This window comes from Staurois parvus, unplaced genomic scaffold (assembly GCF_062004578.1).
Source record: "Staurois parvus isolate SC_StPar_1 unplaced genomic scaffold, SC_StPar_1.0 ptg000730l, whole genome shotgun sequence".
In the NCBI taxonomy this organism is placed as follows: Eukaryota; Metazoa; Chordata; class Amphibia; order Anura; family Ranidae; genus Staurois; species Staurois parvus.
This window is the reverse complement of record NW_028318526.1, coordinates 898,998-915,038: the sequence shown is the minus strand read 5'-3', so window position 1 is coordinate 915,038 and position 16,041 is coordinate 898,998. Positions and strand designations below refer to the sequence as shown.

The 16,041-nt window shown below is 42.7% G+C and overlaps 1 protein-coding gene across 2 annotated transcripts in view; it reads left to right on the top strand.

The window, feature by feature from the left end:
• LOC149445306 (pre-mRNA-processing factor 39-like) overlaps positions 1–16,041 on the top strand; it is a 68,396-nt gene that overhangs the window by 8,251 nt on the left and 44,104 nt on the right. The window contains exons 2-3 of one of the 2 annotated variants that reach the window (XM_089653970.1): positions 8,225–8,421; positions 9,159–9,284. In XM_089653970.1, coding sequence (XP_089510096.1) covers positions 8,225–8,421; positions 9,159–9,284 — 323 coding nt within the window. Of the gene's footprint in view, positions 1–8,224; positions 8,422–9,158; positions 9,285–16,041 lie in introns of those variants that run through there. The other variant, XM_089653971.1, reaches the window with a different exon arrangement.

Here is a 16,041-nt window from a genome sequence, read left to right as displayed (position 1 = left end):
CAGGTCTGAGTTCCAGGATCCGCATCACGCATGAAGTGAAGGAATCGCTAAGGTGGTGGGGAAGCATCCTCACCTTGGAACGAGGAGGAAGTTGGAGGCTGGCCAGCCCACTGCGGATCACCACGGATGCAAGCATGACTGGTTGGGGCGCCCATATGGAAGACGGCCTGGCCCAGGGCACGTGGGGTGCAGTAGACTCCAGGTCGTCAAATTACAGGGAGCTGTTGGCAGTTTTCAAGGCACTTACGACCTTTCAGGAAAAGATAAGGGGGAGAGGTGTTCAGATTCTCTCCGACAATACCACTGCAGTGGCGTATTTGAACAGGCAGGGAGGCACAAGGTCCCCAAGGCTGATGGAGTTGGCCGGATCCCTCCTGAGCTGGGCGGAGGAAAACCTGGAGTTCATCACGGCAGTACATCTGAAAGGGGACCTGAACCAGTTGGCGGATCAGCTGAGCCGAAGAGAGGTCATCCAGACAGAATGGTGCCTCAGCCAGTCAGCGTTCGATCAGATTTGCGCCAGGTGGGGCTCCCCCTCTATCGATCTATTCGCCAACGGCCAGAACACAAAGCGGGAAAGGTACTTCTGCCTGCAGAAGGACCCCAAAAGCGAGGGGATAGATGCGCTAGCCCAGCAGTGGGAAGGAGACCTCCTTTATGCCTTCCCTCCATTCAGACTACTGCCGAAGGTGATACAGAAGATCCAGTTGTCTCAAGCCAAAGTGATTCTGATCGCGCCATTCTGGCCCAAGAGATCTTGGTTCTCCCGGTTGAAGGAGCTCAGTTTAGCAGACCCTTGGATGATACCACCCACACGCGATTTACTCACCCAGGGGAGGGTGATGCATCCTCATCCAGAAAGGCTGTCCTTAGCGGCGTGGCTTCTGAGCGGGACAGGCTAGCAGAAAAGGGGCTCTCGGCAAGAGTGGTCGCCACCCTCTTGGATGGCCGGAAGAGGTCGACGAACGCCTTGTACGACAAGGTCTGGAAGAAGTTTTCCGCCTGGAAGGTCAGAAACGAAGCATCGGGCACGCCCATTCTGCATACAGTTCTTGAATTCCTTCAAGCCGGGGCGGATAAGAATCTGGCCGCCAATACCCTCAAAGTACAGGTAGCGGCTCTGTCGAACTTTCTCGAGCTGAGGTTGGCGGCAGACCCTTTAGTAATCAGATTCCTGAAGGCTATCTCCAGGCGCCATGCCCCGTCCTTGCCGAAACTTCCAACATGGGACCTGGGCACAGTCCTGAAGAGCTTTCAGCGGGGGCCTTTCGAACCGCTGGATGAGTGTTCGCTCAGATCTTTGACTCTTAAAACCATCCTCCTCACGGCACTAGTTTCTGCCCGCTGGGTCAGCGAGTTGCATGCCCTTTCAGTGAACGAGCCGTACTGCACCATCTTATTGGATAGAATCATCCTCCGCACGGACGCGGCCTTCCTACCTAAGGTCACGTCACACTTCCATAGATCTCAGGAAATAGTAATACCTTCCCTGGAGGCCGATCCGGACAGCACGGAAGACTATAGCAGGTTAGACGTTAGAAGGTGTTTGATCACGTACATCGAACGCACAAAGACATGGAGACACTCGTCCCGGCTTTTCGTCCTATTCCAGGGGCCAAGGAAGGGGGACGGTGCCTCCAAGGGCACCATCGCCAGATGGATCAGGGAGGCAGTTTCGGAAGGTTACAAGTCAGCAGGCCTGTCACCACCGCCCGGCCTAAAAGCCCACTCCACGAGGGCCACTGCGGCCTCCTGGGCGGAAAAAGGGGGGGCCTCCCCCGGACAGATCTGCAGAGCCGCAACGTGGTCCAGTTTCGCCACCTTCACTAAGCATTACAGGCTGGATCTGATCGGCAGCAAGGACCAGGCATTTGGCAGGAAGGTCCTACAAGCAGGGTGCCCGCCCTAATGTACGTATTTCTATTCTACTCCTCTCAAGTGAGCTGTCCTAGAAGATGACTCGGGAAAACGCAGTTATTTACCTGTTAACTGTATTTCCAGGAATCTTCTAGGACAGCGTAACTCCCCCCCGATTACTGTTTGATCACACAATTATGTGCAGGTATGTTGCGAACCTATGGGGGATGTCTTTATTACCGGTTTTCTTCTTTGTTTTCTCCTAGGCCTTCGGTCATGTTCTTATACTGGGGGCCAATGGGAGAGAGGACGCCTATAAGGGGAAAAAAAGGTGGAGCGGGTGTTTCCTGGGAGGAGCCCTATCTCTCAAGTGAGCTGTCCTAGAAGATTCCTGGAAATACAGTTAACAGGTAAATAACTGCGTTTTTGGCTCCTTTTTAAATCATAATAGCAGAAATCACCCAAATGGCCATCATCAAAAGTTTACATACCCTGGAATGTTTGGCCTTGGTACAGACACACAAGGTGACACACACGGGTTAAAATGCCAATTAGAGCTTAATGTTTCACATCTGTGGCTTTTTAAATTGCAATTAGTGCCAGTGTATAAATAGTCTACGAGTTTGCTAGCTCTTACATGGAAGCACTGACTAGGCTAGATACTGAGCCACGGGGATCAGAAAAGAACTGTCAAAAGTCCTGCTTAACAAGGTAATGTAACTTTATAAAGATGGAAAAAGACATGAAAAGATGTTCAAAGACTTGAATATGCCAATCAGTACTGGTAAATCACCTATTAAGAAGTGGAAAGTTTGGGGATCTCTTGATACCAAGCCAAGGTCAGGTAGACCAAGAAAGATTGCAGGCATAACTGACAGAAGAATTGTCTGGGATTCAAAGAAAAACCCATAGGCAACCTCAAAAGAAATACAGGCTGCTCTGCAAAAAGATGGTGTGGTTGTTTTTAAGGAGTACGATACTCGAGCAAAAATGAGCTGTTTGGTCGAGGTGCCAGAAAAAGCTTTTACTGCACCAATGCCACAGAAAAGCCCAGTTACAATATGCCTGACAACACCATGACATGCCTAACCAGGCCTTTTTGTGTCATTGATGCAGTAAAGGCTTGTTTGTGGTACCTCAACCATGCAGCTCATTTTTGTTGAAGTGTCATCATGTGCTCCTTCAAAACAACTACACTGTCTTTTTCAAGAGCAGCCTGTATTTTTCTTGTGGTTACCTATGGGTTTCCCTTTGTATCCTGAACAATTCTTCTGGCAGTTGTGGCTGCCATACCTTCATCGTACTGCACAGTTAATTTATCATCTTCAATCAATATCATTCATTATTGGTGAGTACTCGTACATTTTACTGTATTTTTATTAAATTATTACTGTATTTACCCTAAAAATAGGCATATTTTTTTTTTTACCACATCCAAAATTTGCGGTTTTTCACAATTCGCGGGTGTTCTACGGACGTAACCTCCGCCAATTTCGGGGTTCGACTATGTGTGTGTGTATATATATATATGTATATTTTTAATGTCCATTTAGAGCTTAGTCTAAGCGGGTGCAGTCGGGGAAGTGTCTCCCCTTGCATACCAGTCTTTCCAGTGTCCCGTCTATGAACCGGAAGTGATGTCACCGGAAATGACGTGCCAACATCGTGGTGGCTGGAGCGCAATTACTTCCTGTCATCAACAGTGTGCGCTCCACACAGCCATGCTGCACCCTGCTGGCCGGCATATAACAAATGCTGGACATACACCTATACATCTTTTTCCTTTACCAAGGGGGCCCCCAGATCCCGCCCCCCATGTGAATGAGTATGGGGTATATGGTCCCAATACTCATTCACAAAAAACAAAACGTGTAGTGTGAAAATAGACAGGACACGGTCTTTGACAAGTCCTTTATTAAAAGCAAAAACTAATAGAATGTCCCCCGCAGTAGATCCAACGTCAATCGTGATGCCTATCGCTACCGCCAACCTGAAAAAAAAGAATTAAAAAAAAAAAGGCTACGCTTCCGACAATGGTTCCCGCCATCTGCCTTCTTTGGTGGTTTGACAGTTCTTAAATAGGTAAGGGGCGGGGCCACCCGGGGGCATGTAACCCCTCCTCATGTGGAAGATATGTGATTAAAAAAAATTAATTTTTTTTTTTAAATGGTTACACCCAAGCATATGGCAAACCCAAATTTTCAAGCCCCCCCCCCCCCACATATGTACGCACGCACAAATGTAAAAGCACACGCTGGGGCACCTACACATGTTACATATCGCCGTGCATGCCAGAGTGAGAGCAATAATTCTAGCACCAGACCTCCTCCGTACACTATACTGATGGCCTATAAGGGGCTTTAAAAGTGTCGCCTATAGAAAATATAGAGTACTAAAGTTTGTTGCCGTTTCACAAGCACACGCACACAGGTTTGACATTTTGGATATCTATTTACTCGCTGCAACCTCGTCTTTAATATTTTACAAAAAAATGGGATCATTTATTGCTTTTTGTGCGCTAAAATTAACTCAGGTGTATTTTTTACTGAAATTTTGTGTTTACTATACCTTTATGATAATACCATGTGACATAAAAAATTGGAACTACCACTATTTGATTCTCTAGGATCTCTGCTTTTACAAAATATATAATGTTGGGGGGTTTTGTGTCATCTTCAGGCCTAAAACAATTTTTTAAAGTGTGCAAATAACCCAAAAAGAGCTCTGGCAGCGACAGGGATAAAGGATAAATCCAACACTCCCCTTTCCTGACGAGCAGCCAATCGGTGTTCACTACACTGCAAGGTCTCTCCCCTCCCTGCTAACAGGTGCGGTGCTAGAGACAGGCAGACAGGCATGGAGGGGAGATAAACAGTGCAATGTTAAAAATATTAAATGTTTAAGTCGCTATAAATCCCCTTTTGTTTTTAAAAGCCATGGACATTACTTAAAGCAGATTTAAATACAGTTTGGGTTAAAATTTATGTTTTTTTATCAGGACAAGTAGATTGTCATGAGGGACAAGTAGATTGGGACACCGATTTAGTCCCTGGACAAGTAGTTTTTTCAAAAATGTCCACACCCCTGGACCTAGATGTCTTTCCTTTTCTTCTATCACTAGGTGCAGTCTCTCACACCTCTTATTTACTTGCTTACCATATGTCCCCCTACTCACTGTTATACTGCAGCCAGCGTTATTCAACTTTGACCATAGCTGCACAGTTTGTTGTTATCTACAGTTGCCTCTTATCTGCAAAGGCAGTTTTCTGGTAAAGGTGAATTTTAATCCTTTAACAAGGCACATACGATTCCAATGGAAGGACCCAACTGATAAGCAGTTGAACATCCTTTCTAGAACTCTGTTCTAGCAGGTGGGCCTTCACTCCATCCTGCCTGTGACCTTACATTGCTAAACCATGGCTGATTGGTTAAACCTCTAAAAGGGAACTCACCACAGCCACAGTTGATCCTTTGATTATAGAACACATGTAGCAAATGACTGTAGCTTTAAATTTTAGTTGTGATGGTCTGCTGGAAATTTCTTGGCTTATCTCTCTCAAGGGTCTCCTGTCAATACACATGTGTAGGACACTTTGGTTAAAAGGCTAGACCTGCATGTAAGAAACTTTTGATCTGCCTGGCCCTCAAGGGACAACGTATATTCAGTGCAACTCTTCAAAAATATTAACAAGGATTCTACAAGAACACCTATCTTCCTCTGCAGAAGAAGCCTAAGGAAAAGGCTGCAAAGTCTTCTCCCTCCCTGTCTGTGGAGAAACATCTCTTTTTGTTTCTCCACTCCTATGCCCTCCATGTCAAGACTTCACAAGCTTAGTTCCCAGTCCTCTTGCCAAGTCTGCCAAATCCTCAAACAAGCCCTCCTTAGTATGAGGACGTGCCCCCACTTTCCATAGTTTACTAACCTTTGTGGCAGCTTGGATAGCTTGCATGTCAGATGCTTAGGTGTAGGTGGTGTCATTCCAGAACTACAGACTGTAGTTTCGCTACTTGCCCCCTCTTTGTTTTCTCACCTCAAACTTTTCAATGTCCCAATGATGATTAGCAGATCTCCATTGAGTACTCTGGGCCAAAGATGTCAGTTAATGGGGCAGAACAGTTTCAAGGAAATTTACTTCAACCTGTTCATTGCTCAAAAACCCAAAGGGGATATTCTTCCCATCTCGGATCTCCAAGCCCTGAATGTCTTAAGTCAAGCCCAGAAATTCTGCGTGGAATCCATTAGGTCTGTCATTGCCTCCCATCACCAGGGAGATCTTCTGGCTTCTGTTGACTGCTGAAGCATGTTACACGTTACACCCTTAACATGGGTGTAACGTGTAACATGATCAAAAGGTTAACATCCTTTAAGGCCAAGCTGGCTACTCACTGCAAGGTCTTTTGTTGTGGCTTCTACTCAAGGAGTTTCTGTGCAGGACTAATCCTCCCCTTGCTGCAGATGGATCTGGAACAATCTGTAACTCACCAGGTTTCTGCCCTTTCTATCTTGTTTTGGAGACTGTTGGCCTCATTTGAATAGAGTTTCCCATGTACTGTAGCTACCCCTGTTCGTTTTCCTATGACTCTGTGGGATCTGAATCCTGTTTTCTCTGCACTTCAGAAACCACTGTCAAATATATTTATCTCTCTACATTCACCCAAGGGAGTATTCCTTTCTAGCCATCCCCTCTGCAAGATGAGTGTCTGTGCTGTTAGATTTATCCTGCAAGGAGCTTATTCTTGTTTTGCATAAGGACAAGGTGGTGTTGAGACACAGGACCACCTTTCTCCTTTTTATCAAAGGTATTTTCCGCTTTTCACCTCAACCAGGACATTGTTCTTCTGTCCCTCTATCTGACATCAAATCACCAAAAAGGAATTTTCTGGATGTGGTTTTTGCTGTGAGAGTCTATCCCTCAACCACTACTTCCTGTAGGAAAACTGATTCTTTAATTTTAATCCTGGATGGACCCTGTTCTGCCATCTGTAGCTTGTCAAGCAGACCATCATCTAAGCTAAAGTCTCAAGGATCAGGTTCTAACTTTTCCTGTCATGGTGCACTCTGCTAGATCTGTGAGTGCTTTTTGGGCTTTTTGGCATCAAGCAACTGGTCTTTTGTTCACACATTCTCTACATTTGACCAAGTTGGTGTTGCTATGAGATACAGGCAGTCCGCAGCTCTGGGTTGATTTCCCGGGCCTGTTAACTGTGTTGCCCACCCCTCAGTTGGCCTGCTTTTGGACGTCGTGAAAATAAATACTATCTGTGTTTATCAATCGATGAGAAAGAAAATAGGAATTTTTTACCCTCCGTAAAATAATTTTCTTGGAGTACATTGAGGGACATAGGTCCCATCCCTCTGTGTTTATGATCCTGCTCTGGGTATTACTTTTCTAAAAACCTGAGGCATCCTGGTAGCTGGAGGAGTTACCCTAAGGTGGCTTACTGTTTTGTTAGCCATTGCCCAGTCCTCCTGTGGTTAGCACTATAACCCAAATGTGATAACTTTCAGTGTCTCTCAGTAGGCTACACGAAAAAGATTTTGCAATGAGTAAAAAAAAAAAATCCTATTTTAACATGCATGTAACATTTTTTTCAGTGCTGTGTCTGAATTTGTTACCATCTCTGTTTCCTCTTTTACCAAATTGTATTGTAACTGTAATATCTACCTTCATTTTGTAAAGCACTGCACAAACTGTTGGCGCTATATAGATCCTGTATAATAATAATGTATAATAATCTGTCATTTGTGTCAAGTTAGCATCATATGTAACCACAACTAGGATAAGAAGAAGTAAAAACTATCATTGCAGAGTTGATTAGAAAATGTGGTTGTTGCAGATAACATTAGAGCTTCTCAGCTGCAGTATTTATACAGTATGTTGATAGTATTTACCCAAATTAATTACTAGTGCCTAGTGCACATGTGCGAGAAGCACTGTGCTTTGTGAATGGCCCCGTAGTCTTCTGGGACCTGTCACGTGTGGGAGGGGAGAAGGGACAACTTCCGTTTCCAATTGTCTAGGCGATCGCAGCAGACGTGGGAGAGGGTACCTGTCAAATTTGGGTCCCCCCCCCCCTTCCCCAAAGGTGCCATTCCTTAATTAGGATTGGAAGACAAGGCTTAAAGCAGAACTTCTCCTTTTGGGTGGAGCTCCATTTTAAGATCAGTCTGGAATAAAGTTTGTTATATTACAAGGGCTCACCGAAAATGATTGTCTGTGTCTTTCTTTCTAAAGAAGGGCAGACATTTGCAGAGATGTAGTTGCTGGTGAAAATTGCGTATATTTGCAGAATAGTGTCTAATATTAGAAATGCACAGTATAAGTGTAATTGTTCTGTATGTAAAGTTGTTGCCCTTCATCTCCAGTGAATCCCCCTCTGCCTGATTTCTCCACCATGGACTGTGATGTTCTGACCACAGAGGACTGTAGTGGCAGTGACGAGGAATCCTGTGATGTGGAAGGTGGCATGTCTGCTGAGTTCAACGCCTACTGGAAAAGCGCTATGGAGAAGCCATGCAATTTCAGTGCTTGGACTAAACTGGTATCACATGCAGAAAGTGAGGTAAAGCCTAATGGCTTTTTTTTAATCAATGCTGATTTTACATTTATGTTTTTGAAGGCATATACAGCAACTGTATTGTTAATGAGACACAGTCTTTTCCTTGTGTTGCCTTTGCTCAACAGACAATATTCTGAAAAAGAGTTATGCAAACAAGGGATTTAGTTTTTCACATAAGGCTGTTATTAACAGGTTATCATTAGCCACCTAGTGTGAGCAAGCATGTAATGTTGGCACTGATCTTAGCCTATCACAATGAATCTTACACATGAAGTATTCTGAGGTTTGCGTAGTCTCATTAGCAACTAGTCGTCTTCTCTCTGTCAAGGTGTTATTGTAAATTCAAGAAGCATAGCACCAAATGGTTGCTATAGTATGATACAAATACTTATTCTAAAAGAATGGCAGTTTGCTTTCATAAAATTACAGCTGTTCAAATTGGCAGGATGTTTGTTTTGAATGTGGATAAATAATGTGTTATGCCTTTGTGTTCACTGCTTTCCAATGCCCAGTCATATGACAGTGGTAACTATATGCTCAAGAGACATCTCTTGGACAATTTGCCTGTTCACCCAAGTCTCATCCCTGTGGCATCATCAGCACTATTCGCTTCTAGTTTACATACTTGTACTGTTTAGTATGTACTCTTAGTTGTCAGTACACATTTGGATTCATTTTTTGTTTGGTTTAACGTGCATACATAATTGTCAGTATAGCCATTTTTTATTTTCTTCCCACAGAAAAACCTGGCAGCATGTAGGAAAGCTTATGATGCATTCCTCACATATTTCCCTCTTTGTCACATCTACTGGAAGAAGTATGTTGACCTAGAGCAGCATCATGGTAATGAAGAAGAGACAGAAAAGGTATTTGTAACTGGAATATCAAAACCAGAAAGTTTGTGCAATACAAATGTTTAACTGAAATAAGCCAACACAAACCTTAGATTAGCTATACTAACATGAAAGATTGCATTGATATTGAGTCTTTACTTCCATTACATCTTACATTCATTGATAAATAACATCTATTTGGATGGCAAGCATTGATAAGTTTGTAGGCAGAAAGAAATATTGTTGAGGTTAGATTTTCTCACTCTTCCCGCACAACAAACCTATGGAGTGTTTAACCAAAGCACAAAAATTATACTTTGTATGGGGTACCTGAATGTAGTGGTGGACCACAGCCAGATATCCTTTACTTGTTATACAAACATACTAAACACAAAGAAAGGGAATCTCAGCTCTGATTGTTTTATCCCGGTGGTTTAGATTGTTTTAGGTATAATGTGAAGACTGAGATTAAGTTCTGTACTCATTTTTGCAGCAGTTATCTTATTCCGGGTCACAATCCTGTGCAATGTCGTTTTTGTCTCTTTCGGTCAGTTGACCATGTTGACTGCGCTTATGCATATCAGAAAACATTTTCCCGGAAACTGTTTATGCCATCATAACCTTTAATACTGTACCTCGCAACACGGCAAATAAATTGGCAACTTCAGTCACAGAGGCACCAGCTAAGCGGGCACGAACAATTTGCCTTCTTTGAAGGTCATTAAGCTCTGACATGATTCCATATTACCAGCAGTGCATGCAGTGAATGACAAAAGTAAGGCTTCCCACCTATTAGCTAGGTGTCTCATCACACAATGGAAGCAAAAGAAGTTTCACACAAGAAGTTTCACAGGAAACATGATGTTACTTTCACACCTGCAAATTATGTAGTGTTTCCATTTTTTTGTCTAACCCCTTTATATAATACTTTGCTACAGATATATAGAATATAGATGTTCTTCCAAGGAGTCCCCGCCCATTTACCATGGCTTGGCAGATGATCAGGACAGACACGTGCCTATCACAGTTCGTGACTCACTGTTACAATTTTTAGCTGTAATATATACAGGGGTAGTTGGTAGCATTTGACCAATTGTAATTCTCTGGAAAGAAACATTACCTTTTAAGGAAGATAGTACACATTCCTCAAGGAGCTAGGGCTTGGTCATTTGGTAAGTTTGTAATGACATTCCTATAGTATGAAGTCATCCAAGGTAACCAGGCTTAGGATTCATTCTTAAATATTGGAGAGCCAGTAATAATAATGATATATGAAATTTCCTCCTCAGTGATTCTCAGACACAGCCTCCACTTCTACTGTTCATTAACAGGTAGACTTGCACAGAGCTCATAGAAGCTATTAGAACAATTTGAAAATTGTTTATGATGATTGGAAACTGTTGCTAATGAGCTAGTGATGTCTGAGTGAACACATAAAACATTCATGAATGAACACACAGATTTTACATTTGAAAGCGCATTCCATGTCACCTTGCTCAAAGAAAGTCACAAAAAAGGCTTAGATCTCTCACCTTCAGGGGGTCTTTGGTAAAATATTTGTCCATCTGTCGACTATAAAAGAGCTTGCTGAATGTAAAGGATGCTTATGATTTTGAGCACTGCTTTGGATTGTAAATAAAACAATAAAAAAAAAAAAGATTAGTTTTCTTTAAATAATAATGCATGCCTGGGGCAGTTGGGGTGCTTGTTATTCCCAAGAAGATTTTTCAGTTTGCTGTAATAGCTCCATGTACCTTGTAAGCAGGACCGATCCTGGTCTTTCTGTGTGCAGCACATATACAGCTGTGATTGTCAGATGAGTATCATGATTGGTATCCATGCTGGAACAAGTGCAGTCTCATTTCCCTTTGTTTCTTGGGACCAGCCTTAAAGGAGAATTGCAGCCAGACCTCTTGACTGTAATTCTCCTGTGGATCACAGGAGTGCAGTTCATTCTGAACTCCTGTTACCCATTTTCAGCTGAAGCCCACTGTCGGCTGATGTCACTCAGCCTGTCCAGGCTGGGGAAAGATCCAGACAGGCTGGGGGGTGCAGACAGCGGTGACTGATAGTCACCACTCTTTGCTCACAGCGGCAGTAAGAAATCAGCGAGTTATCACACTTAGAGCCGATAGGTGACAGATGCAGCATTGGACCAATTCTATATCCACCTAATTTTGAAAAGAAACACCCATCCCATACTTCTCTTTTAATCTGGCACATAAATCAAATCCCACACAATTGTTCCTAAACGGGCATTGCTCCTCCACACTGACTCTTGAGACTTCTGGGCCAGTGCATGTGTTAACAGTTCTTTTCATAATTAGTATTATTATGGCTTCTTTTCACCAGGTGCACTTGAACATGCATGCAGTAAAACACTTTGCAGTAATGTGTGTTTGATGCATTTTCAGATGCTACGTATTTCTCCCACATAGCTCATTAGTTCAGAAGAACTTTCAAAATGGGTCATAAAAGCAAAAACTATCTCAAGTCTTTGTTTTGCAATTTGCAGCAAAGTTCAGGGCAATAGAGCTAAAGAGTATGAACCCTTATGCTAGGTACACATAATCATTTTCTTTTTTTATCCAGCCTGAGGCCACAAGCAAGGTGGATGCAGGAATCGCCCAGCCAGAACATTGTATTCTGAAAGCGCGGACTCTCTACTGTCACAATACACTGATCTGTGCTGCAGCTGATCGGCTACAACCCTCCCATCAAAGAAGGTTTTCCAGTGGGTCCAATTCAACAGAAGTCGATCTAACAATTGTCTTCTGTCAAACAGGGAGGGCTACACACAGATCAAATTCTGATCTGTTTGTATCCAGCTTTACTCATAAATACAGATGCTGCACCAGACAATCTTGAAAGCATATATAACTAGTATAGCTTGAGGGTCTTCTTTGTATTAAACTCCACAAGAATTCACCTGCAAACTGCACGATAATCCATTATTTTATTAAGGCAGCAGCACAAGGGACACGGCACAGTAATGGTAAGTCATGTCCCTTGTGCAAATTCTTTTGTTTTTTTGACTACCACTTAAGCTTTAAGGGCCTTTTTAAATTATTGTGTTCCAGTAACATGTCAGTGCATGTCTTTATGTGTGGTGCACTGCTGTACTATTCATTGTGAATGGCAGCTTAACACACTATACGGTAGAGGACAATGCTCCTGCACTGCAGCGCATTACAGTGTGCATGCTGTTCTTGGTAGTGTGTACATTAGATTGTGATGGAGGCCTAATCATTTTTCATTGAAGAAGTGACCCGGGTTTTAGTCTGCCTTGTACGCTAATGCTTGTATTTGTTCTAATACACCGATAAGGGTGAGCTGCGATACTGTCCCTTGTGTTGCAGTCACATGGGAGAGAATGGTAAGAGCAAAAGTTGCTTACTTTTGACAAACTACTTCTTTTGCTAATGCAGGTAATTTCATGTTTTTATTTTTTTGGTGTTAATGTGTATGAGTCTAGGAAGTTCCACTCAGATTAAAGTAGGGAGCTTCTTAACATTGTACTGAACTTGTTCCAGACATTTCTGATTGTGCCATGTGTAATGAAGCAAAAGAAATCTTAATACTTTATTATACTATTCAACTTAAAGCTGTGCAGCAGTAACTTGTGTCCTTAAATTGGTTGTAAACCAATGGGATATTCTCATGTGCAAACAATAGGACACAGTCTGAGTTTCATCAGTCAAGGGGTCGATTGGATGCTTGATTGACAGCTCTACTCTGCTCTGCATGGCCTGAGGGGAAGGCCTGCAAGAGTGACACCACTAGTACATGTGACACGCTGTGACTTTACCCTCACCTGGGCTGTGTTGACATGGGCAGGTAGGATGATTATAGCCCTCAGTAAGCCATGGGGCCTACTTACTGCTGGAAGGGGATTATGTGCACTATGGTTGCAACGCTGCAGAGGCTGTATGAGTCTGCAGTACATTGCCACCAAGGAGGAACAGCTGCTGGTGGCTGACATTATTAAGTGTTCTTGCATGGCAAGACCACTTACTGTTATCTCACATATATATTCTTATTATTATAGCCAAATTTACCACCCGAACTCCTCCCACAGTTTTTACACTACATGGACAGTAATATACCGAAACGTGCGGATTGTTCCCGATTGGTGTGCTATTACTTTGTGGAACGTTTCGCCAAATGGTTCACGAAATATCGCCGTTTTTGTGTTGAAATTGGTCCCATAGGAATAAATGGCGGAATGTTCAAAACTAGAGTGTGAGCTGAAAAATCAGGACATGATTTCTAAACTGCCATCACTCCCTCATTTTCAAGCCCACCTACACAAATCTTATATCAAAACGTTCAGCTATCCCTGCTGCCACCAAACATGTCCACGGCTAAGCCATAGTCCTGATAGTTTTCACAATATGACCATTTGTTTGCAACTCACGCCGCCCATTAACATTCATTGAAACTCCACTCTAGCCACCTGAAATTTGAAGGGCAATTTCTAAACTGCGACACTGCCTTCATTTTTAATATTTCAGAGACATACTATGCATCAAAATGTAGGTCTGGGTCTTGTGATTCTCACAATATAAAGCTCTTCAGTGTAGGATTTATAATTTTAAAACTACCACCATTTGAAGATGGCAACCGCCAGTGATGTGAGCAAGTTGGAGCAGTTTGTTTTTAACCGGTCCTCTGCCCTTGCTGTAGAGTGAGTTGCCATAGGAACCCAGGTGTGTGAGCAGGCAGCAGAGTGACAAAAGCTACTCCGCCCACTCCAGTTGTAGACTACTGATGGAGGCAAGAACTCTTCACACAATTTCCCCAGAAATTGTAGCTTTTCTAGTTTACAGGTGCTTTCTCCTAAAGGAAAGTTTCAATAAATAAGCGGCACAGAGATACTGTATTAAAAATTGCTAGGGCTCATTCACCTTATGCAGCATTTATTCAGCATTTTGTAAAGCCTCATAACCTCCCTTCAACGCCTCCCATGAATATTACAAAACAGTGTTGTTCACAAAGGAGTGTTAGCATTGTGTTGTGTTATATTCAAAATGAAGCAGCATGTCGCTTTCATGAGGCATTGACACTTATCAGCTGCCTCTATTGATTTCAGTAATAATGCTCTGTAACCGCACTTAGAGCATTTATGGTGTGTTAGTGAAGCATTTATGAAGTGTTTACTGGGCACTGGGGAAGAGACAGTGGAGGCTTCTGTATCCCAGAATGCACTGGGACATAATAGAGAATTGGGACAGAGCAACTGCAGCCACTTCCTCTTCACACAGAGCAGCCCTGTTGTAGCACCATTTGCTTCTGTGTGCAAGGAAAAGCATTAGGCCAGCAATACTGACAGTGCCAGGCAGGAGCAGAGATATTGAGCATCATTACCAGGGGCATAGCTTTATGTTTCAGCAAAGTTGAACTGGACCAAGTCAAAGAGATCGAAGTATATGAATCCACCTGCAGAGAAATCAGAAAACGCCTGATACCACACCACAACCTATTCACACTTCAAAGTAGATCATTTTCTGTACATCACATCCCCTTTAAGTAATTCCCACTAGAAAAACAACGCTTTCATGAGCAATTATCAAGCATTCTTGAATCTTTTTCAGGACTTCATAAACACAACGAAAACATGTCATAAACACATAATTAATGCTATAGGTGCGTTAAAGTGTTACTAAACTCATAACAATAAATCAGTCTGTATATGCAGTAAAGCATGGTTGTTATACTCAATGTGGAACCTAAGAGGTTAATCCTCTGCATTGTGTAAAAAGGCTGTTTTGAGCTTGATTTCTCTGATCCTCCCCTTCTTCCAGTGTTCCCCTCTTATCTCCTGATAAGACATATGGTGTGGAGTCACTCTGCACACACTCAGTTTGGTGTGTATTGCTAGAGAGGTTTTTTTTTTTTTCTTGGGAGAATGCATGTGATCAGCACAGGGCCATTCAACACTTTCCAGAGAAAGGTCAGGGGTTCTGCATCCTTCTAGAAAAAATTTAAACTCCTCATACAAGCTTTAACATGTGCTCTACTGGACACTGGTAGAAGTCACAAGACTGTTCTAATTGCTGATAAGGTATTTAGCAGTTTATAGTTACGAAAATAATTGCATTTTCATGTTATGAGTACTGCAAGACCAGATATAGTGAAGAAGGGTTGTGGGTTTAGTAGCACTTTAAAGAGCATTACTTCATTCTTCATAATCAACACACTTGTGAATGAGCCCCTAGGAAGTTTTTTTAAAGTGTTTACTGACACTTCAGAGAATATTTGTACTAAGGGAGTTGTGTGGGCTGCCAATGACAACTTCTTTTTCTGAAAATGCTAGCAGTCTGGCTGCCGTAGTGATTCAGTGGTTAAATACTCACTGGCCCTGAAAAAGTATGCAGATTCAGAGTTCATATTGTAGTTGCAGCATACTTGTACCAGGTCAGTGACTCAAAGTATTTAGACCAGAGACAGCTAGGCAATTGGCAATTACAAAAGAAAGTCAGCATTGACAGCTCCTGTATTCCTCTCCATTCCTTTTACAGGTCCAAATATGCATCCAGCTATTCCTACCTGCATATCAGGTTCCCTTCCACTGGACTTCTAATACTGCCACTTTAAATTTTCTCTCCATTCCATACACTATGACTATGCGATATTATACTAATGCTATGTCCACCTGCAGTTATAAACACAAAGTAGCTGCATCATTTGCAGCCTGAGTTATAGAATTAAACCTAGCTTTGGAGATCTTATACAATGTGCAGCTCCTTCACAGACCGTGAACGAATGGATTTTCTGAAAATGTTAAACA